We start from the raw sequence: 25,475 nt of genomic DNA, 5'->3' as shown, positions 1-25,475 counted from the left end.
ATTGTGAATGGGATTGCTTTCCTGACTTCCATCTCTTCCCTATTATTATTGGTGTATAAAAAGGCCATTGATTTCTGTAGGTTGATTTTGTAGCCTGCCACCTTGCTATATGAATCTATTATTTCTAGAAGCTTTTTGGTAGAGTCTTTAGGGTTTTCTAAGTAGAGTATCATGTCATCTGCAAACAATGAGAGTTTGACTTCTTCCTTTCCTATCTGAATTCCCTTGATATCTTTTTCTTGCCTGATCGCTATAGCAAGGACTTCCAGTACTATATTGAAGAGGAGTGGTGAGAGAGGACAGCCTTGTCTTGTACCCGAATTTAGAGGAAAGGCTTTTAGTTTTTCTCCATTGAGGATAATATTTGCCATTGGCTTGTGGTAGATGGCTTCAACTAGATTGAGAAAGGTTCCTTCCATTCCCATCTTGCTGAGAGTTTTGATCAAGAATGGGTGTTGGACCTTATCAAATGCTTTCTCTGCATCTATTGATATGATCATGTGATTTTTATTTTTCTTGTTGTTGATGTTGTGTATGATGTTAATAGATTTACGGATGTTAAACCATCCTTGCATTCCTGGGATGAAGCCTACTTGGTCGTAGTGTATGATCTTCTTGATGATGCATTGGATCCTATTTGCCAGGATTTTGTTGAAGATCTTTGCATCAGCATTCATCAGGGATATTGGTCTGTAATTTTCTTTTTTGGCAGCGTCTCTGTCTGGTTTTGGTATCAAGGTAATGTTGGCTTCATAAAAGCTGTTTGGGAGAGTTCCCTTTTTTTCAATTTCATGGAAGAGTCTGGCTAGGATTGGTAGTAGCTCCTCTTGAAAGATTTGAAAAAATTCATTAGGAAAACCATCTGGGCCTGGGCTTTTCTTTTTGGGCAGATGTTTGATTACAGTTTCAATTTCCTCAGTAGTGATGGGGGTGTTTAGATATGCTACATCCTCCTTACTTAAATGTGGAAGGTTATAAGTGTCCAAGAATTTTTCCATTTCTTCTAGGTTCTCATGTTTTGTAGCATAAAGTTTCTCAAAGTAGCCTCTGATTATCCTTTGGATCTCTGCAATTTCTGTTGTGATCTCCCCCTTTTCATTTCTAATACAGGTTATCAGATTTCTCTCTCTCTTTCATTGTGAGTTTTGCCAATGGTCTATCAATCTTGTTTATTTTTTCAAAGAACCAGCTTCTGCTTTCGTTGATCTTTCGGATTGCTTTTTGGTTTTCCACTTCATTGAGTTCCGCTTTCAGCTTTATTATTTCCTTCTGTCTCCCTATTTTTGGTTCATTCTGTTGGTCATTTTCTAATTGTTTAAGCTGCGCCATTAAGTTATTCAGGTATGCTCCTTCTTCCTTCCTGATGTGTGCTTGTAGAGCTATAAATTTTCCTCTCAGGACTGCTTTTGCTGTGTCCCATAAATTCTGGCAGTTTGTGTCTTCATTATCATTTGTTTCCAGGAAAGTTTTGATTTCCTTTTTGATTTCATCTCGGACCCACTGGTTGTTCAGTAGCAGGGTGTTTAATTTCCAATTATTAAAGTTTTTCTTCTGTGTGGCTTTGTAGTTCACATCTAATTTCAGAGCCTTGTGGTCAGCAAAGGTAGCCTGCAAGATTTCTATCCTCTTGATTTTATGGAGGTATGTTTTATGTGTCAGCATGTAGTCTATTCTGGAGAATGACCCATGTACATTGGAAAAGAATGTGTATCCAGGTTTTTTGGGATGGAGTGTCCTGTATATATCTACTAGTCCTCTTTCTTCCATAACACTTTTCAGGGCTAGTATGTTTTTGTTGGGTTTCAGTCTGGTTGACCTATCAAGTGTTGATAGGGCTGTGTTGAAGTCTCCCACAATGATTGTGTTATTATTGATTTCTTCTTTCAGATTTGTCAGTAATTGTATTAGATAATTTGCTGGTCTCTCATTGGGTGCATATATGTTTAATAGTCTGATTTCTTCCTGTTGCACATATCCCTTGATTAGTGCATAGTGTCCATCTTTGTCCCTTACCACTTTTCTGAGTATAAAGTTGGTGTCATCTGATATTAATATGGCCACCCCAGCTTTTTTCAGGGTGTTGTTTGCTTGGATAATTTTCTTCCAACCTTTGATTTTGAGTCTATGTTTGTTCTGAATATTCAGATGTGTTTCTTGTAGGCAGCAGAAGGTTGGATTCATCTTTTTGACCCATTTTGCCACTCTGTGTCTTTTAATTGGTGAATTTAGTCCATTGACATTGAGGGAGATGATTGTCATAGGATTTAATGTCATCTTTGTAGATAAGTTTGCTGTGTTTGTTGGTCTCTCTTGTCTTAGAGTAGACCTGTCAGTTTTTCCTTTAAGGCTGGTTTATCATCTGTGAAGTTTCTGAGCTGTTGTTTATCCGTGAAGCTGTGTATTCTTCCTCCAAACCTGAATGTGAGTCGGGCTGGGTGCAGTATTCTTGGGGAGGCATTCATTTCATTCAATCTTGTCACAATATCCAACCACTGTCTTCTGGCCTTGAGAGTTTCTTGTGACATGTCTGCTGTAAGTCTTAGGGATGCTCCTTTGAATGTAATTTCCCTTTTTGATCTTGCTGCTTTCAGTATTCTATCCCTATCTATGGGATTTGTCATTGTAACGAGGATGTGTCTTGGGGTGTTTTTCTTTGGGTCTCTTTTAGCTGGTATTCTTCGGGCATGCAGTATTTGATTGCATGTAGGCTTTAATTCTGGGAGTATCTCTTTGATGATGTCTTTGACAGTTGATTCTTCTTGGAGATCTCCTTCCTGGGTTTCTGGGACTCCAATGATTCTTATGTTGTTTCTGTTGAGTTTATCAAAGACTTCTATTTTCATCTCTTCGCATGCCTTGAGTACATTTTCCATTGCCTGTTCATTTGTCTTAATGTTCTTTTCCAATTTCTTCTGTTGTGTTGAGCTTTTCTGCATCTCATCTTCCAGTACTCCGATTCTCTCCTCAGCTGCTGATACCCTGTTGGCGAGGCTATCCATTGTGGTTTTCAGTTGAGCAACCGTATTTTTCAGATCTGTTATTTCAGTTTGGAGTTTTCTGATTTCTGTTTTTGTGTTCTCTTCAGATAGATCTATGCTCTTTTTAAGGTCTACAAACATATTCCATATTTCTACTCTAAACTCCTTATCTGAAAGGTTAATCAGGTGGTTGTAATTTATTAGATCAACCGAGCTTTCGTCTTCATTCTCTATGGATGGTGTTTGCCTGCGAGTTTTCCCCATTGTCACGCTTGTAGTGTGGTTTTTCCTGCGTGTTGTGGTGGGGTTCATTGATTAGGAAGAGTTCGCGTCTGCAAAGGGAAGCGAAGCGGCTGAGCGCTTCTACTGCCTCTAGTTGCAAGTCCTCAGAGTGAACAAAGGCAGGGCAGGGCAGAGCGATCCTGCGGCCCCAGAATGCAGCTGCTCACCAGCTTCAAAATGCAGTTTTTTAGTGGTGCACTCTCTAGGCCCGAGGATACCTTCGGAAGTTCAGAAGCACAGTTTCAGGCAGACAGAGATAGGAGTTTTCCCCGAAGTCCTCAGAGTGAACAAAGGCAGGGCAGGGCAGAGCGATCCTGCGGCCCCAGAATGCAGGCACTCACCAGCTTCAAAATGCAGTTTTTTTGGGGGTGCGCTCCCTAGGCCCCTGAGGAAACCTTCGGAAGTTCAGAAGCACAGTTTCAGGCAGACAGAGATAGGAGTTTTCCCCGAAGTCCTCAGAGTGAACAAAGGCAGGGCAGGGCAGAGCGATCCCGCAGCCCCAGAATGCAGCTGCTCACCAGCTTCAAAATGCAGTTTTTTTGGGGGTGCGCTCCCTAGGCCCCTGAGGAAACCTTCGGAAGTTCAGAAGCACAGTTTCAGGCAGACAGAGATAGGAGTTTTCCCCGAAGTCCTCAGAGTGAACAAAGGCAGGGCAGGGCAGGGCAAAGCGATTCCACGGCCCCAGAATGCAGGCACTCACCAGCTTCAAAATGCAGTTTTCTGGGGGGTGCGCTCCCTAGGCCCCTGAGGAAACCTTCGGAAGTTCAGAAGCACAGTTTCAGGCAGACAGAGATAGGAGTTTTCCCCGAAGTCCTCAGAGTGAACCCAAACATGAGATTCTTAGGCCAAAAAAGATCACTTTACATCAGTATAAAACAAGTTGCTGCAAATATTTATCCTACATACCCTGGAAACGGTGTAAAATAGTTTCATCAATAAAGAATAAGTTTCCATCATTAGCAAAGATCTTACAGAAAGTTGACATCTACTCTTGTCAAATAAGAACTATCATTTTTGTCCTGAGTGATGAAGAAAGTGAAACTGTACGAATCATTCTATCATCAATAACTCTACTAGCATTGAAGATATACATATGAGCAGCTACATTTGTTTTAAGACACATACCCAAGAGATTCCTTCACATGTAAATAGGAGATTGTCCATAAACTATTTGAGTAGTACTTGTGGTGATATAAAACATGAAAGATAATCCAAAATGTCTACCCCTTATTTAAATGTATGTGATTAAAAAGAACTGGATTTATCAACATAAATGTCAAAACATGAGTGAAAAGAAAATAATAAAAAATACAGAAAATGTGATACTAACATAAAAATTAAAGTTTCAAAATTAGTCTATATATTGCTTTGGATATATACATATGCAGGACAAAAGGATATAAACATTTCAGACAGTGGCTTTCTTTCAAGCAATCAAGAACTGATAGTTTTTCAGATACTAACAATGTTTTCTCCTTTTAAATGTCATCAGACTGGAGAGACGGTACTATGATCAAGTAGGTTTCATCCCAGGAATGTAAGGATGGTTTAACATTCGTAAATCTATCAACATAATACACAACATCAACAACAAGAAAAATAAAAATCACATGATCATATCAATAGATGCAGAGAAAGCATCTGATAAGGTCCAACACCCATTCTTCATAAAAAAAAAAAAACTCTCAGCAAGATGGGAATGAAAGGGACCTTTCTCAATATGGTTAATATGGTTAATATTACCCTCAATGGAGAAAAACTAAAAGCCTTTCCTCTAAATTCTGGTACAAGACAGGGCTGTCCTTTCTCACTGATGCTATTCAACATAGTACTAGAAGTACTTGCTATAGCGATTAAGCAAGAAAAAGATACCAAGTAAATGAAAAAAAAAAAAAAGAAGTTAAGCTCTCACTATTTGTAGATGACATGATACTATACTTAGAAAACCACCAATTTCATCATCTACCATCAACTGTTGAGAATTTTGTCTGTTTCCTGGACTTTGCTACTGTAAATAATGATTATAATCAGTAGTTCTCAGTAGCTGTAATGATGGTACAGAAAAAACAGCACTTGCTTTTCTCTCAGAATTCCCCAACTTCCTTAAAAGAAAAGAACAGGTTGTCTCAGCCTGGGATATATTATTGCTAACATCAACATAGTTCACACTTTCTCTCTATGGCCCCCATGGGATCACTGATTCTTTTCAATGAGGAAGCAGAGTGGTCAAAGGTGTCATGAACCATACTCACACACTGTGCCTCCATCTCTTTCAGTGCTTTTAAAGAAGCCATCAGCCCCATCACTAAACTGAATATAGGCCCAATGCCAGTTTCCACAAACAAGGATTATCTAATATAAGTAAATCTATTGGATTATCTACTATAAATAAATGTATTATGTGGAAATAATTTTCTGAGTGAAACAAGAGTCTCATCAATTTTATACATAAAAACATAAAAGTTGACATATATGATAAAACATATAGTGCTATATTACAAAGCAGTGATAACCAAAAGATCTTGGTACTGGAATGAAGAGATAAATAAAATAGAATTGAAAATCCAGAGAAAGTTCCTCATGTATATTTGAAAGAAACCCTTCAATAAAGGAGTACAAAGTATAAAGTGGAGTAAGGCACTCTTCAACAAGTGGTATTGAGAGAACTGATCAGAAACATGCTTAAATATACTTAGCTCTCTTCCTGACGCCTTGCACAAAGCCAAATAAAACTAAATTTAAGGTTTTGATATCAGAACTGAATCCATAAAGTACACAGGGGAAATCATGGGCATGTCTCCAGAACACTAAAACTAGAGCATTTTTAAAGATGAAATGCTACTGACCAAACAAGAGAAAGCAAACATAAACAAATGTAATTACATTAAATTAAAAATCTTAGCACCTCAAAGGAAACAAATTACAAAAAGAACCCGCAGAGAGGAAGAAATTATTTGCCCACAACTCACCTAGTAAAAGTAAATTAATACCTAAGATATAATAAAGTATTGTTAGAACTTTTCAAGAAAGCAAACATGTAACCCCATCAAAAATGGGGAGACGGGAAAACTCTGAATGCTGTCCCAGTACCAACATGTACCAGTTTTAACATGACATCCTGACATGAAGAAACGACAACTTGAGCTAAGAGAGAGCTACCCTATCTCATCACCTAACAGTGTGATGCAACCAGGAGACATGCCATCCTTTGCCCTAGGCAAAAATCAAAATTGCTGTCAGAAGACTCACTTTGACATTGTCTGGACAGAATCTACTGAGGGACCAATGAGGAAGTTCCTAGCCTAGGCCTCGGCCTAGAATTTGTACAAAAACCAAGATCTCTAATTCCAGAGGCCTGACTTTGACAACTGCGACTGAGCAGAAATTCTGGAACCATGTTTATAGACTATACCTTAGGCTCTGTCCTAGGATCTGAACAAAAACCAAGACCACTAATTACAGAAGACTGATTACAACAATAGTAACTGAACAGAACTCCTAGAACCATAAAGAAAAACTCTCTCCTAGCCTTCACCCTATGGCCTACTCAAACAACAAGAGCTCCAGTTATAGAGACAGGATGTCATCACCCACATTTGAGTGGAAAGTTTCCCAGCATGATAAAAAGACCTCGGGGTATGTAAATGAGTGAGTATGGAGCCTGTAGTTGTTCCCATGGCAGTGTGCTTCAAGGGCAAAGAAACCCTTTATCTCTTAGGCCAAGGGAATTTCCCCAATATTTACCATGCCAATGGAGGAGGAGGCGGAGAAAGAGGAAGAGGAGAAAGAAGAAGAAGAAGAAGAAGAAGAAGAAGAAGAAGAAGAAGAAGAAGAAGAAGAAGAAGGAGGAGGAGGAGGAGGAGGAGGAGGAGAAGAAGAAGGAGAAGAAGGAGAAGAAGAAGAAGAAGAAGAAGAAGAAGAAGAAGAAGAAGAAGAAGAAGAAGAAGAAGAAGAAGAAGAAGAAGAAGAAGAAGAAGAAGAAGAAGAAGAAGAAGAAGAAGAAGAAGAAACAACTCATTTAAGAAGTTGCTGGTCTGTTTTTTTTTTCCTGTAGCTGATAGTTTTGGCTTTGGTTTATTATTTTTTATTCTTTTTGTACTTTTTTGTTATTCCTTATTTTTTGTTTTTGTTTTGTTACCTTTTTCTTCATTTTCGTTCCTTCTTATAATTGAATATTTATAACACCTAGATGGACTCCTCGTAGTTTTTCTCTTTTTGTATTCCTCCCCCTCCCTCCAATGGTACCAACACCAGACAGTCATGCTCAACAAGTCATTTGTGGAAAGAAAAAAATGATCAGACTTAAATACAAAATCCAAAGTCAACGACAAAAGAATCAATACACAATATACAACAAGCTTTACAAGTGGGGAACAGTTCCACTAGAATTACAGGGGGTAAAGGAGGGAGATGTTAAATGCATGCTGGGAACAGGGATGGAGTGAAGGCAACACTAGTGGTGGGAATGCCCCTCATTCATTGTCACTATGTGCCTTAAATATTACTGTGAAAGATTTGTAATTCACTTTACCACAGTAAAAATAAAAACAAAATATTTACCACATTAAGATGCAAATATCTAAAAATAAATTACTAAAATTGGGTATGACTGTAAAAAAGTGGGGAGAAAAGACAAACTGATTAGGAGAAACTGTTCACCCAATACCTATCAGATAAGGGCCTAATCTCCAAAATATACAAGGGACTGACAGACCTTTACAAGAAAAAAAATCTAATCCCATCGAAAAATGGGAAAAAATGAATAGACACTTTGTCAAAAAAGAAACACAGAAGTCAAAAAGGAACATGTAAAAATCTTCCACATCATTAATCATCAGGGAGATGCAAATCAAAACACCTATGAGGTACCATCTCAGGCCACAGAGATTGGCAACATCACAAAGAATGGCAATAAACAGTGCTGGCAGAGATGTGGACAGAAAGGAACTCCCTTTCACTGCTGGTGAGAATGCTGTCTAATCCAACCTTTATGGAAAGTAATATGGAGATTCCTCCAAAAACTGGAAATCGAGCTCCCATACAATCCAGCTATACCACTCCTAGGAATATACCTGAGGAACATAAAAATACAATACAAAAATCCCTTGCTCACACCTATATTCATTGCAGCACTATTTACAATAGCCAGACTCTGGAAAGAGCCAAGATGCCCTTCAACAGATGAGTGGCTAAAGAAACTATGGTACATATACACAATGGAATATTATGCAGCCATCAGGAGAGATTAAGTCATGAAATTTTCCTATACATGGATGTACATGGAATCTATTATGCTGAGTGAAATAAGTCAGGGGGAGAAAGACGCAGAATGGTTTCACTCTTCTATGGCTTTTAAGAAAAATGAAAGACCTGGCTTCTGCAAAGTACTGCTTATAGCCAGTTTTCACGTTATGGAGAGTTCCTTGGCATTCCTGCCCTAGAATGGGCCTCTGGGAGAGCGAGTTTTCTGGAGCCTCTTTTTGGCCCACTCCCAAGAGGTTCACGCGACAGGACAGTAGACAGACACACACAGGCAGCACTCACAATTTTTCACAGTCCTGCTTATACTATTGTTAACCTCAATTTCTCTTTTCTTTTCTTTTTATAGGAATCCTTTTAATGACCACTTTATGCCAATTAGTTTAACCAAAACTAAAAATAGTCCTAAATAAATCAATTTAACCAAAACAAACAAGCACCTACAATTCTCTATAGGCTAAAAGAGACAGAAGAGAAGAATCCCCACAAATTTCCTCATCTGAAGATTTCATCTTCTCTAAAGGTCATCTTTTAAGAGTATGTGAGAAATAAAGATCATATGTGCCAATAGAAACCCATATGTATTAGCAATAAAAGTTGATTTTTAGCATTTTTAACACCCTTTCCCCCTCAAAATCACATTTTCTTCTGGTGTCTGACCAACGATATAATGTCCTTCACATAATGAGGCTTTCAAGAACACTAAGCTTGTTTATTTCATGGAGCTTAGATATCATTTTGGTAACACTTGGTGAACTCAAAAGAGAGATGGAGAGATTCTAATCATTCATGCTCATCTGGAAAATTACCCTTAAATACTTACTGCTCAAGTGAAGGTGATGAGTTGCCAGTTGTGGAACTTTGAGAAAGCCCTTTATTCCTTCACACTTTCCTTGGAATGCAATAATGGATGATAGGTACAAAGCTTCTAATTCCTTTTTTATCTTTTGCTTTTTTGTTTCTGTTTTGGGGCTACACATGATGATCAGATTTTGCTCTGGATCTTTGCTCAGAAATTACTCCTGGCAGTGCTCGTGTTTGCCTTGCACCCTACCCACTTTACTCTTTCCAACACCTCTTTTCTTTATCTTTTTTTCTTATTTTGGACCACACCTGGACATACTCAGAGTTGACTCCTGGCTCTTTACTCTGGAATTAAGCCCAGTTCAGCAGTATGCAAGGCAAGTGCCTTGCCCATATACTATCTCTTCAGCCCCTACTTCTAATTCTTGTTCTTCTTCTTCCTTAATTCTGTCACTTGCTTTATCAGCAGAAACTTGCAGCCTTAAAAGCTCAACTCCAGACATCTACCAGATTATTCTGCACTTAACCAACCAATGAGAAACTGTAAACAAACTTAAATCAACTAAAAGAATGATTTGTTCTTTTCAAATAAGGAGAATAAAGGAAATAAGGGGAAGGAGAACACCGGTCAAAAATATAAATTTTCCTTTTTTTATTATAGAACAAAAAATGTACACAAAAAAAAGTTACTTCTTCTCAACAGACATAAAAACACGCTAAAACAACTGAACTTCATATCTTTCATTGATGGGTAAAAAATAAGCTTTCTGTGCTGGGAGATCAGGGAAAGTAAGAAGTGTTTGGGCCACACCTGGCAGTATACTGGGCTTACTCTTAGTTCTCTGCTGCACTAGGGATCAAAATAGGTAAACCACGTACAAGGCAAACATTTAATCCTTCTGTTCATCCCAGAGGAAGCATTTTTTTTTTAAATAATTTTTATTTTGACCAAAGTGGATTACAAATCATTCACAGAAAAACTTTAGGTATATAGTGACATTGAATCCGGGGCATTCCCACCACCAATGTTGTCCTCCCTCTATCCTGGTTCCCAGCATGCATCCCATATCTTCCTCATTTGCCCCACCCCCGGGGGGGGGCTGCATTCTTAACAAATTATCAAGTAAAGTCAAACACACACTCATAACACCACCTCAGTTTATAAGAAATTTCTCTTTGGTCTAGGCACAATAAAAAGTTTTCATTTACTGCAAGTCTTCTAAGAGACTTCCAAGAACACTAAGCTTGTTTATTTCATGGAGCTTTGATATCATTTTGATAACACTTAGATGAACTAAAAGTCCATCTTTGGTAATACAGGTTACCAATACAGGTAATACAGGATCATTACTAAATTCCTCCAGAAAATAAAGTCTTATTTTATATTTGAATGCCATGACACTTGGAAATCACTGGCAAAAAAAGGAGCTCCAGATAAAGTTTCCTATTTCTTAATTTACGCAAATATTTACTAAGTACCTAATTAGTGTAAAGTACTGTTTTGCAATTAAAGATTCCCACTTCTCACCCCTCAATCCCGATCTGTTTTCTCTCCTTATTTAACTCTCTCTACCTTCAATTGCTAATTCCTAAGGAATCTGGGCCTTCCTCTGCCACAGCAAGCTGCCACCTGGCTCCCAAAGTGAAAGGACACCCTCTCAGCCCCCCATCTCTCACCCCAGCAAGAAGCTGCAGCCACCGCCCCTGCTGACGCATTTTATGCGGCCGTTTTTTCCATCTCTCTTCACGATGTGAAAAGTCACTCTGTGGACTGTTGTTTGCTACTGGATTCAACTCGAGAGACCCCCCCAGCTTGAGGACACTACCCTTAGTGCTATAAATCCTTTCTCAGACTCCACAAGACCAAAGTGTGGAATAAAATGTACCCTGGATCTTATTCTCGCACCCAGAAGATAAAAGACTTAATGGGGTTATCAATATTTTCTTTTTATGTTTCTGTAAACACATTTTCTTAATAAATATAACTCTGAGTGTTTATTTCCATATGTAGAGGTAGCCTTCCCCATCCTCTTTTTGTTTCGGTTTTTCTTTTGTTTTTTTTGCTTGTTTTGGTTCTGCTTAGTAGGAAATTCTAGTAGAAAAGTCTTCCTTGGGATAAGAGCTTAGGTCAAAGCCAGGACACAGAGATTGTATAGCTTGTTATTTTTAGCCCCAATGCACCAATAATATAATATGACATTGTTCCTTTTTGTATAGGCATGCTAAAATGGTGAAAACTTACGTATAGAAAGAAGTCTTATCTAATACGGATAGGAACCCATAAATTTTATAATACAGGGGCACCTTCCACACTGAACATTTGTCATAGGAACTTGACTTAGACCTCAATTGATCTGACATTGACATTACCCCGAAACCTGGGTCCCAACTTTAGAACTGGCACAGTTCCCTGCACTAGCTCCAGAAATCAAACTCCCCTGGGTGAGGCCCTAATACCACTCTGGCACCAACTCATTCCAAGGTAGGTTCACATGACACCTAATAATGAGAAAACAACAACATCCTGATAGGCAGGTTGCCCTACCTCACCACCTAACAGTGAAATGAAATCAGAAGACCCTCCATCCTAGGATCTGTGCAAAAACAAAATTATTTACAGAAGATTGACTATGATAACCATGACTGGGTAGAACTTTTCCTGGGACCATAAAGAAAGAAGCTATCCTAGGCTTCGTCGTAGGACTTGTGCAAAAACCAAAATCTCTAATTACAAAAGACTGACTCTGACAACCAGGACTGAGCAGAACTTTTCCTAGGACCATAAACAAAGACCTTGGAGTTTGACAGCTAATGTGCCTGAAGCCTGTTGTCAGTCTCATTACAGTATGCTTCAAGGGTGGAGACACCTTGTATTTCTTAAGCCAAGAAAATTTCCTTTCTAACTTCCCCATTTACTAAGTTTATGCCAAAAAAAAACCCAAACAAAATAACTTGTCACATCCACATACTGGGATGCGTACTGGGAACTATGGTGGAGGGAGGTCTACACTTTTGTGAATGCCCCTAAGTCATTGTTACTATGTACCTGAAATACAACTGTGAAAGATTTGTAATTCACATTGGTCTCAATAATTTTTTTTAAAAAGACTGAAAGAGGAAAAAAATCACAGTATGGCTCCAGGGTCTTTCATTTAATCTTAGGAACTCAAGAGAAATATAGAAAATATAAAGCCCTTCCCCACACACTACCTGATATCCTATCAAACATTTTCCCAGGTCATGGATTATCCTCAAATCAATTTCCACTTCTGTTCTCATCAGTACCTTAGATATTTCATAATAGAATGGTAAGTCAGACTGAACCTACCACATTTTTTGACAAAGGAACATTGATTATACAGTGATTATGATATGCAAACTATATGATATGCTAACAATACTTTGAGGAAGTATGAAAACTATACCTCATCCTATATTTCTTTTTTTTTTTTTTTTTTTGGTTTTTTTGGGCCACACCCTGTGACGCTCAGGGGTTACTCCTGGCTATGCACTCAGAAGTTGCTCCTGGCTTCTTGGGGGACCATATGGGATGCCGGGGGATCGAACCGCGGTCCGTCCTAGGCTAGCGCAGGCAAGGCAGGCACCTTACCTCCAGCGCCACCGCCCGGCCCCCTCATCCTATATTTCATACAATTACATAAATTCAACAAAAGAATCATAAAAGATTCTTAAAATTCTTAAAAGCATCCATTTTCATGAAAAATTTTCATCATAAAGAGATATCCTAACTTGCTATCGATGTTTATGAACAATATTTATGTTATCTATTCATAAATAAAACAAAAAATAGTGTATTCTTCCAAATTATTTTTCAGTAACAACTGAACCTGATAATTAGAGGAGAAATTAAACCATAAGAATTGTAAAAAGCTTTCAAAAAGCTACTTACATCTAAAGATTCTTCCTTCAATAGGATAAGGGCCATATTTTGTGATACCAACCGGCAAGAATATCCTGAAGAGAGAGAAAGAAACATGTATGTAAACTTACCAACCCTTCAAGAACTCAGCACTTTTACTGGTTATTTTAATTCCACTTCCCTTCATATATTTTTTTCTAATTACCTTCTGAACCTATTAGTTTACTTTGAGAAAGTGAGCGATAGAAAAAATTCACATTGATTTTACTGTTACCAAAATAATTGAATAGGAACTGACTGGAATATTTTTTATATTAATTAGTAAAATAAATTCTTGAAGAGGCTTTCTTTGCTCCATTTAGGATTTCTTGCTCCTTTATCAAAAATTAGGTGATTGTATCTTTGAAGAACATTCTCTGAGTATTCAAGCCTATTCCACTGATCTGAGAGCCTGTCTTTATTCCAATACCATGCTGTTTTGATAACTATTGCTTTGTAGTACAGTTTAAAGTTGGGGAAAGTAATTCTTCCCATATTCTTTTTCCCAATGATTGCTTTAGCTATTCTAGGGTGTTTATTGTTCCACATGAATTTCAAAAGTGCCTGATCCACTTCTTTGAAGAATGTCCTGGGTATCTTTAGAGGGATCGCATTTAAATCTGTACAATGCTTTGGGGAGTATTGTCATTTTAATGATGTTAATCCTGCCAATCCATGAGCAGGGTATGTGCTTCCATTTCCTCATGTCCTCTCTTATTTCTTGGAGCAGAGTTTTATAGTTTTCTTTATATAGGTTCTTCACATTTTTAGTCAAGTTGATTCCAAAATATTTGAGTTTGTGTGGCACTATTGTGAATGGGGTTGTTTTCTTAATGTCCATTTCTTCCTTATTACTATTGGTGTATAGAAAGGCCATTGATTTTTGTGTGTTAATTTTGTAGCCTGCCACCTTGCTATATGAGTCTATTGTTTCTAGAAGCTTTTTGGCACAACTGGCTAGCCACTTGCAAAAAATTAAACTTAGACCCCAGCTAACATCATGTACGAAGGTTAAATCCAAATAGATGAAAGACCTCGATATCAGACCCAAAACCATAAGATATATAGAACAACACGTAGGTAAAACAGTCCAGGACATTGAGACTAAACGCATCTTCAAAGAGGAAACTTCACTCTCCAAGCAAGTGAAATCAGAGATTAACAGATGGGAATATATTAAGCTGAGATGCTTCTGCACCTCAAAGGAAATAGTGCCCAGGATACAAGAGCCACCCACTGAGTGGGAGAAACTATTCACCCAATACCCTTCAGATAAGGGGATAATCTCCAAAATATACAAGGCACTGACAGAAATTTACAAGAAAAAAACATCTAATCCCATCAAAAAATGGGAAGAATAAATGGACAGACACTTTGACAATGAAGAAATACAAATGGCCAAAAGACACATAAAAAAATGCTCCACATCACTAATCATCAGGGAGGTGCAAATCAAAACAACTATGAGGTACCACCTCACACCCTAGAGATTGGCACATATCACAAAGAATGAGAACAAACAGTGTTGGTGGGGATGCGGAGAGAAAGGAACTCTTATCCACTGCTGGTGGGAATGCCGTCTAGTTCAACCTTTATGGAAAGCGATATGGAGATTCCTCCAAAAACTGGAAATCGAGCTCTTGTACAATCCAGCTATACCACTCCTAAGAATATACCCTAGGAACACAAAAATACAATACAAAAATCCCTTCCTTACACCTATATTCATTGCAGCACAATTTACCATAGTAAGATTCTGGAAACAGCCAAGATACCCTTCAACAGATGAATGGCTAAAGAAACTGTGGTACATACACACAATGGAATATTATGCAGCTGTCAGGAGAGATGAAGTCATGAAATTTTTCTATACATGGATGTACACGGAATCTATTATGCTGAGTGAAATAAGTCAGAGAGAGAGAGAGAGAAAGACCAGAATGGTCTCACTCATCTATAGGTTTTAAGAAAAATGAAAGACATTCTTGCAATAATGACTTTCAGACACAAAAGAGAAAAGAGCTGGAAATTGCAGCTCACCTCATGAAGCTCACCAGAACCAGGTATGAGTTTAGTTAGAGAAATAACTACGTTTTGAACTATCCTAATAATGAGAATGTTAGAGGGAAATAGAAAGCCTGTCTAGAGTACAGGTGGGGTTGGGTGGGGAGGAGGGAGATTTGGGACATTGATGATGGGAATGTTGCACTGGTGATGCGTGGTGTTCTTTACATGACTGAAACCCAAACACAATCCTGTATGTCATAAAGTTGTTTAAATAAAAAAAAATAAAAAATAAAAAAATAGATAAATTCTTGAGAATTTTTAAGAATTTTGATTTTTATTATATAATTTTTATTTTACCATACTGGCTTACATATCTTTCACAGTAGTATTATAGGTACATATTAACATTAAATCAGGGGAATCACCATCACCAAATTTGTCCTTCCTCCACCCCGTTTCCATCTCGCATCCCATTTCCTCCACCCTCACCCCCTGGGCTGCTAGAGTAAATGTTCCCCTCTGTGTCTAGCTTACTACACAGTAATCATATATCTGCTTGGTACTGGTACCCTCCCTTATTTCCCCCTCTATTTGAGAGGCAGAACTAGATAGTTCAATTATGTGGTTTTGTTTAAAGAAGAGAAAATAAATAATAATAAAGTGGGGTAAAAATCAAATAAGCCGAAAATGGGTATAGTCATTCTAGAGGCTCTCAACCTCAGTCTGAAAGAGGACAGGAAAAAAGGAATTGAAATACCACAACAATACAAAAAGAAATATCAAATATAAATATCCAATGAGCAATACAGAACTTAAGGCAAGCACCACATAATTGTCTTGGTCCTGAAATAGAATCATGTCAGAGCACAAAAAGAAAGAGAAAGATAAAATAACATAAAATAAAATTGGAGACATCAACTTTAATATCTACACCAAAATAAAGAAGTCCCAAAAAATAAATATAAATAAATAAATAAATAGATAAGAAAAAGATTATTTTGTGCCTTTTTTTCTGCATAGGAATAGTAAATATTGGGGGTATTAGAGAGAAAATTCCCTTGGCCTAGGAGATACAGGATTTCTCCACCCTTGAAGTATAGTGTCATGGGATTGAGTGTAGACTCCTCGTCTGTTCATTTACTCTCCCCTCATTACTTTTGTTGTGTATGGAAGACTTCTGCTTCATCATGGGCAATAAAATCAAACCTCTGTATCTAGAGATCTTGGTAGCTGCACAGGTCAAGGAATGGATCTTATGATGAATACTTTTCTTGTGGTTCTAGGAGTTCTGTTTCTTCTGTGTTGATTTAATCTGTCTTCTGTAGTTGGTGGTCATGGTCATTGTGCTGCTCCTAGGATGGAGTTTGGGATAGAATCTTTCGTTATGTTTCCAGAAGACCCATTCAGTTGCAATTGTCTCAGTCATATCTCTGGAATTAGAGATCTTGTTTGTTGTACAGATCGAAGAACAAAACCTAGGGTAGAACTTTTTTATTGGTCCCAGTCTGCATATTGTCCAGTCATGGTTGTAAAAATCAATCATCTGTAGACAGCGATCTTGGCTTTTGCACAGATCAGAGGGTGACACATCTTCTGATTTTGTCTTATTGTTGGCTGGTAGAACAACCTGCTCTTAGATCAAGTTGTTCCCATTTCCTCATTGTCAACATATCATTTTAGAACTGTCACATGCTGGTGTCACAGCAGTATTAAGGGTGCCCTGGAGGGGATTTGGTTTCTGGAGCTGTTGTAGATAACTGTATCATTTCCATGTCTGGGATCCAGGAGTCAAGGCTGGACGGTCAGTATCTAATTCCCTGGGGTCTAAGCTGGGTCCACATGACATGTGTTCAAGGTGGGAGATGCCCCTGTGTTGTAAAAAAGTAAGAGTTCTTATACCATGTAGATAAGAGCTTGTTTTTATACCTGAGATTTCCCCTTTTTTAGTATGCCTTTGCAGGAAAAGTGGTGCTACATTATATTGCTGGTGCATTTGGGGGTGGAAAGAGAAGAAAACAGAAGCAGGACAAAAAATAAAAATATATATGCTCACATATATATAAAAAGATTTTTTTAATTAAATAAAATAAAAGTAATTAAAGGAACAAAGTGATGCATGAGATTACCTTACATTTGAAGAAAAACAGGTTAAGAGGTAGTGTTATATAGGTCTTATACTTATGATGAAAGTATAGGCTTCCCCCATTATCTTTTGAGATTTTCTTGTGGGGTTTGGGTTCCAGGTGCCTTTTCATCCCCCACCCTGGGCTTCTTGAGATTTAGAAAAGATTTTCTGGGGCCCGGAGAGATAGAACAGCGGCGTTTGCCTTGCAAGCAGCCGATTCAGGACCAAAGGTGGTTGGTTCAAATCCCGGTGTCCCATATGGTCCCCCGTGCCTGCCAGGAGCTATTTCTGAGCAGACAGCCAGGAGTAATCCTTGAGCACCGCCGGGTGTGGCCCAAAAACCAAAAAAAAAAAAAAAACAAAACAAAACAAAAAAAGAAAAAAGAAATGATTTGCTGCAGGGATGTCTTGGGTACAGTTCTTGCCGTGGGGATCCTTTTGGATCTAAGTCCGTTATCAAGCCACAGTCCACATTAGGGAGAGGTGATAAGGAGGGCCACATAGCATGAGTCAGTAGGGGTGTTGGTTGTATTTTCTTGTCGGGTATTCTGAAGTACCTAGAATATACACCAGATATACAACCAATACCCCACAATCAAATAAGAGGGGGGTAACAGGATAAAAACCACAATCACTGTAATAATCAACATATACTGGAGAGTAGTACCCAAAATAAATGGAAGAGAAACAAGACAAAGCCCGATTACACATTATATCATAAAGAAACCAGCAACAACAGAAACAGCAGCATAGAGAGAACAGGTATGTAATTAGCCTTTTACTACAAAGGTCCATAATAATTTCCTAGGGATCTTATACAGGATTACAGGTAAAGATTATGATGGGAAATTAATGACTCCAACGGAAACATTTCAAAGCAATATGTTTGAATGCCTTAACCTTACTACATTTAAAATAATCTCTCAGTTTTTCTGTCCATAAGGGTGCTTGGAGACAAAGGGTGGACATCCTACGGTGGCACCTCTCAGTCACATGAGGCATCATACTCAGCTTGCATCATGAAAATATCTGGATAAAGCTCTTTAACATACCCTTTACCTCCAGGTTATGCCCTCTTTTAGAACCTGAAGCACATGACCAGCCAGACCATCGAAGCAGCAACCGTGACCTACGGATTTATACTACAGGGCCTATGCATAGAACACATTCAAGCAAACTAACATGCCCTTAGTCTTTTATCCTCTCTGCTCATTCGTTTTTGTTGTTGTTGTTGTTGTTTGTTTGTTTGTTTTGTTTTTGCTATTTCTCTCTTCTTGATTCCCTCTTCTTCTACCTTCTCCTCATTATCATCAATTCAATCCATGTCAAATAAAAACCACATGGTTACCTCCTATATAGGAAAGGAGAGCTGATATATAGGGTGCTGCAAACAATACTGCAAAGGGTAAACACCTATATTAATACACCTCACTAACACAATGGTTAATATTAGAGACATGAAACCTATACATATCCAAAAGTTGATCTATTAGTTTCTCTACCTTACATGTACTATACTTACCTATCTTTCTGTACTCAATGTATCTCTTGTTCTCCCCGCCTCTCTTCATTAATATATACCTAAGCTAACTTCTATATGTTTATAGGTGGGCAAGAGCACACAGAAATAGGAATCCTCCTTGATAGCCAAGCCTAAATTATAAACAACCATACCTATAGCCTATATAATCCCTCCCATATACTATCCCCTTTCCCCACTTCAGAAATCTGACTATCCCTTCACCCCTCAACCCACCCCTGATTTCCCACCTTATTTAAACTCTTTACCCTCAGTTCTTAATCCATTTGGCGTCAAGACTGACCTCCTACCCCAGTGAACCAGTAACCAGCACCCAAGTGAAGAGACACCCACTGAATTTTGATTTTAAAGGTAAAAATATTGGGGAGGTGGGAAAACAGTTAACATTCTATGTATTTTCAAAGACTTTCAAGTACAAATTTTAACAATAGCAGTGAGTATATAAAAAAAATTCCCCAAATATTATTTAAAGATCTGGAAGGTTAAACTGAAATAACAAAACTTTTGCTCTCTCATAAGATCCAGAGGGCATATTTTATTTTTCATCCAAGAAATGGGGGTGGCAAATTCAATATTTCCTTCCATATTTAAAGGTTTATTCTTTCTTTTTTTTAAGTTTGAATTTATTTCTTTGAGTTTATTTTTTTTAATTTATTTAAACACCTTAATTACATACATGATTGTGTTTGGGTTTCAGTCATGTAAAGAACACCACCCATCACCAGTGCAACATTCCCATCACCAATGTCCCAAGTCTCCCTTCGCCCCACCCGACCCCCGCCTGTACTCTAGACAGGCTCTCCATTTTCCTCATACATTCTCATTATTAGGACAGTTCAAAATGTAGTTATTTCCCTAACTAAACTCATCACTCTTTGTGGTGAGCTTCCTGAGGTGAGCTGGAACTTCCAGCTCTTTTCTCTTTTGTGTCTGAAAATTATTATTACAAGGGGGTCTTTCATTTTTCTTAAAACCCATAGATGAGTGAGACCATTCTGCGTTTTTCTCTCTCTCTCTCTCTCTGACTTATTTCACTCAGCATAATAGATTCCGTGTACATCCATGTATAGGAAAATTTCATGACTTCATCTCTCCGGACAGCTGCATAATATTCCATTATGTATATGTACCACAGTTTCTTTAGCCATTCGTCTGTTGAAGGGCATCTTGGTTGTTTCCAGAGTCTTGCTATGGTAAATAGTGCTGCAATGAATATAGGTGTAAGGAAGGGGTTTTTGTATTGTATTTTTGTGTTCCTAGGGTATATTCCTAGGAGTGGTATAGCTGGATCGTATGGGAGCTCGATTTCCAGTTTTTGGAGGAATCTCCATATCGCTTTCCATAAAGGTTGAACTAGACGGCATTCCCACCAGCAGTGGATAAGAGTTCCTTTCTCTCCACATCCCCGCCAACACTGTTTATTCTCATTCTTTGTGATGTGTGCCATTCTCTGGGGTGTGAGGTGGTATCTCATCGTTGTTTTGATTTGCATCTCCCTGATGATTAGTGATGTGGAACATTTTTTCATGTGTCTTTTGGCCATGTGTATTTCTTCTTTGTCAAAGTGTCTGTTCATTTCTTCTCCCCATTTTTTGATGGGGTTAGATGTTTTTTTCTTGTAAATTTCTGTCAGTGCCTTGTATATTTTGGAGATTAGCCCCTTATCTGATGGGTATTGGGTGAATAGTTTCTCCCACTCAGTGGGTGGCTCTTGTATCCTGGGCACTATTTCCTTTGAGGTGCAGAAGCTTCTCAGCTTAATATATTCCCATCTGTTAATCTCTACTTTCACTTGCTTGGAGAGTGCAGTTTCCTCCTTGAAGATGCCTGTAATGTCCAGGAGTGTTTTGCCTATGTGCTGTTCTATATATCTTATGGTTTGGGGGCTGATGTCGAGGTCTTTAATCCAGTTGGATTTTACCTTCATACATGATGTTAGCTGGGGGTCTAAGTTCAATTTTTTGCAAGTGGCTATACAATTGTGCCAACACCACTTGTTGAAGAGGATTTCCCTGCTCCATTTAGGATTTCCTGCTCCTTTATCAAAAATTAGGTGGTTGTATGTCTGGGGAACATTTTCTGAGTATTCAAGCCTATTCCACTGATCTGAGGACCTATCCTTATTCCAATACCATGCTGTTTTGATAACTGTTGCTTTGTAGTACAGTTTAAAGTTGGGGAAAGTAATTGCTCGCATATTCTTTTTCCCAATGATTGCTTTAGCTATTCGAGGGTGTTTATTGTTCCAAATGAATTTCAAAAGTGTCTAATCCACTTCTTTGAAGAATGTCATGGGTATCTTTAGAGGGATGGCATTAAATCTGTATAATGCCTTGGGGAGTATTGCCATTTTGATGATGTTAAACCTGCCAATCCATGAGCAGGGTATGAGTTTCCATTTCCGTGTGTCCTCTCTTATTTCTTGGAGCAGAGTTTTATAGTTTTCTTTGTATAGGTCCTTCACATATTTAGTCAAGTTGATTCCAAGATATTTGACTTTGTGTTACTATTGTGAATGGGGTTGTTTTCTTAATGTCCATTTCATCCTTATTACTATTGGTGTATAGAAAGGCCATTGATTTTTGTGTGTTAATTTTGTAGCCTGCCACCTTGCTATATGAGTCTATTGTTTCTAGAAGCTTTTAGATAGAGTCTTTAGGGTTTTCTAAGTAGAGTATCATGTCATCTGCAAACAGTGAGAGCTTGACTTCTTCCTTTCCTATCTGGATTCCCTTGATATCCTTTTCTTGCCTAATCGCTATAACAAGTACTTCCAGTGCTATGTTGAATAGGAGTGGTGAGAGAGGACAGCCTTGTCTTGTGCCAGAATTTAGAGGGAAGGCTTTCAGTTTTTCTCCATTGAGGATAATATTTGCCACTGGCTTGTGGTAGATGGCCTTCACTATATTGAGAAAGGGTCCATCCATTCCCATCTTGCTAATTTTGATCAAGAATGGGTGTTGGACCTTATCAAATGCTTTCTCTGCATTTATTGATATGATCATGTGGTTTTTATTTTTCTTGTTATTGATGTTGTGTATTATGTTGATAGATTTACGGATGTTAAACCAGCCTTGCATTCCTGGGATGAAACCTACTTGATCGTAGTGGATGATCTTTTTAACGAGGCATTGAATCCTATTTGCCAGGATTTTGTTGAGGATCTTTGCATCTGCATTCATCAGTGATATTGGTCTGTAATTTTCTTTTTTGGTAGCGTCTCTGTCTGGTTTAGGTATCAGGGTGATGTTGGCTTCATAAAAGCTATTTGGAAGTGTTTCTGCTTGTTCAATTTCATGAAAGAGTCTTGCCAAGATTGGCAGTAGTTCCTCTTGGAAAGTTTGATAGAATTCATTAGTGAATCCATCTGGACCTGGGCTTTTGTTTTTCGGCAGACATTTGATTACTGTTTTAATTTCATCAATGGTGATGGGGGTGTTTAGATATGCTACATCCTCTTCCTTCAACCGTGGAAGATTATAAGAGTCCAAGAATTTATCCATTTCTTCCAGGTTCTCATTTTTAGTGGCGTAGAGTTTTTCAAAGTAGTTTCTGATTACCCTTTGAATCTCTGTCATATCAGTAGTGATCTCTCCTTTTTCATTCCTGATACGAGTTATCAAGTTTCTCTCTCTCTCTCTTTCTTTGTTAGGTTTGCCAGTGGTCTATCAATCTTATTTTTTCAAAGAACCAACTTCTGCTTTCGTTGATCTTTCGGGTGTTTTTTTGGGGGGGTTTCCACTTCGTTGATTTCTGCTCTCAGCTTTGTTATTTCCTTCTGTCTTCCTATTCTTGGGTCCTTTTGTTGAGCATTTTCTAGTTCTATTAGCTGTGTCATTAAGCTACTCAGGTAAGCTCCTTCTTCCTTCCTGATGTGTGCTTGCAAAGCTATAAATTTTCCTCTCAGTACTGCTTTTGCTGTGTCCCATAAGTTCTGATAGTTTCTGTCTTTATTGTCATTTGTTTCCAGGAACCTTTTGATTTCCTCCTTGATTTCATCTCGGACCCACTGGTTATTGAGTATGAGGCTGTTTAACTTCCAGGTGTTAAAGTTTTTCTTCTGAGTCCCTTTGGAGTTCACAAATAATTTCAGAGCCTTGTGGTCAGCGAAGGTAGTCTGCAAAATTTCTATCCTCTTGATCTTATGGAGGTATGTTTTATGTGCCAGCATGTAGTCTGGCCTGGAGAATGTCCCATGTACATTGGAGAAGAATGTGTATCCAGGTTTCTGGGGATGGAGTGTCCTATATATATCCACTAGGCCTCTTTCTTCCATTTCCTTCCTCAGGTCTAGTATATTCTTGTTGGGTTTCAGTCTGGTTGACCTATCCAGTGTTGAAAAAGCCGTGTTAAGGTCCCCCACAATTATTGTGTTGTTGTTGATATGATTTTTCAGATTTGTCAACAGTTGTATTAAATATTTTGCTGGCCCCTCATTCGGTGCATATATGTTTAGGAGAGTGAATTCTTCCTGCTCTACGTACCCCTTGATTAATATAAAATGTCCATCTTTGTCCCTTACAACCTTCCTGAGTATAAAGTTTGCATTATCTGATATTAGTATGGCCACTCCACCTTTTTTATGGGTGTTGTTTGCTTGGATAATTTTTCTCCAGCCTTTTATTTTGAGTCTATGTTTGTTCTGACTATTCAGGTGCGTTTCTTGTAGGCAGCAGAAGGTTGGATTGAGTTTTTTGATCCATTTAGCCACTCTGTGTCTCTTAACTGGTGCATTTAGTCCATTGATGTTGAGAGAAAGAAATGTCCTGGGATTTAACGCCATCTTTATTTCAAAATTTGGTGTGTCTTTTGGGTAGTCTTGTCTTAGATTAGGTCTTTCAGTTTTTCTCTTAAGACTGGTTTTGTGTCTGTGAAGTTTCTGAGCTGTTTTTTGTCTGTGAAACCATGTATTCTTCCGTCAAACCGGAAAGTGAGTTTTGCTGGGTATAGTATTCTGGGTGAAGCATTCATTTCATTCAGTCTTGTCACAATATCCCACCACTGCTTTCTGGCATTGAGTGTTTCTGGTGACAGGTCTGCTGTAAATCTCAGGGAAGCTTGCTTGAACGTGATTTCCCCTTTTGATCTTGCTGTTTTCAGAATTCTGTCTCTATCTGTGGGATTTGTCATTGTGACTAGGATGTGTCTTGGGGTGGTTTTTCTGCGGTCTCTTTTGGTTGGTACTCTTCGAGCATGCAGGATTTGATCACATATATTCTTTAGCTCTGGAAGTTTCTCTTTAATGATGTTCTTGACCATTGATTCTTCCTGGAAATTTTCTTCCTGGGTCTCTGGGACTCCAATGATTCTTAAGTTGTTTCTGTTGATCTTATCATAGACTTCTATTTTCATCTGTTCCCATTCTTTGACTAATTTTTCCATTGTCTGCTCATTTGCTTTAAGTTTTTTGTCCAATCTCTCCTGCTGTATGGAACTGTTATGTATCTCATCTTCCACAGCACCAAGTCTATTCTCAGCTTCTGATACCCTGTCCCAGAGCTTATCCATTTTGTCATTCACTTCGTTTACTGACTTTTTCAGTCCTGTTAGTTGACATGTTATTTCAGTTTGGAGTTTTGTGATTTCTGTCTTCATATTTTCTTGGTTCTTATTAGTGTTCTGTTCCACTCGATCCATGGTTTCTTGGAGTCCGTTGAGCATCTTCCATATTGCTAGTCTAAAGTCCTTATCTGAGAGGTTGATTAGTTGGTTGGTCATTATCTGGTCCTCAGAATTGTCATCTTCATTCTCTATGTCTGATGCTGGCCTGTGTTGTTTCCCCATTGTCACACTTGTATTGTGGGTTTTTCTACGTGTTGTGGTGGTATTCATTGTCTATATGATGCAGGCAGCACACTCCTCTGGCTCCTCCCTTTCTGGATGGGCTGACTTGCCTCTAAGGGAGGGGAGTCCTCCGTGTTTGAAGCCTCACACTGGGTCAAATCTTAGGCCCGAGCATGCAACAGAGAAGACAGTCCGGAGAGAAATGTTTGCTTCTGTGATATAGCGCCGTTCTTAGTGTGATTTTTCCTTCTTGTTGCAATGGAGTTCTTTCCTTAGAAAGAGTGCACGGCCGCGTAGCGAAGCAGAGCGGCCATGCTCCGCTGGAGCCTCTTTTTGCCCCACTCACAAGAGTTTCACGCAAGAGGACAGTAAACAGACATAGACAGGTCACACTCACAGTTTTTCACAGTTGGGCCCCACTGGGCCGGTGTACTTTCGCGGATTTTCCCCACCTGGTGTCACACACAGGGAGCCGGCTTTTGCAAAGCTTTGCCGGTTTTCATGCTCTGTAGTCCCTCCCTCGGTTTATACTTTCTTTATCTTTAGAGATTCCCAGAAACTTCAGGCCATACAGATTCCACATATTTACTATATCAAATGCAAAAGGAATTGCCAGTGGATTTCATTTGAACAATTGCTTACATACACTTGTAAATTTTAAGCTCCATCTTGATGCTTTGTTTTGGTAGGTTTTGGGGAGGCCACACCCAATGACGCTCAGGGGTTATTCCTGGCTATGTGCTCAGGAACTGCTCCTGAGTTGGTAGACCATATGGA

General features: G+C 38.6%; 1 protein-coding gene across 2 annotated transcripts in view; it reads right to left on the bottom strand.

Annotated features, from left to right (window-relative positions):
* The window catches only part of ATP8A2 (ATPase phospholipid transporting 8A2), a 763,449-nt gene that overhangs the window by 537,669 nt on the left and 200,305 nt on the right, over window positions 1-25,475 (bottom strand). For both annotated transcript variants that reach the window (XM_049778216.1, XM_049778217.1), the window contains exon 24: window positions 13,234-13,298. In XM_049778216.1, coding sequence (XP_049634173.1) covers window positions 13,234-13,298 — 65 coding nt within the window. The remainder of the gene's footprint in view (window positions 1-13,233; window positions 13,299-25,475) is intronic.

This window comes from Suncus etruscus, chromosome 8 (assembly GCF_024139225.1).
Source record: "Suncus etruscus isolate mSunEtr1 chromosome 8, mSunEtr1.pri.cur, whole genome shotgun sequence".
NCBI lineage: Eukaryota > Metazoa > Chordata > Mammalia > Eulipotyphla > Soricidae > Suncus > Suncus etruscus.
Note: the sequence above shows the minus strand (reverse complement) of the source record. Positions and strands in the feature narration are given on the sequence as shown.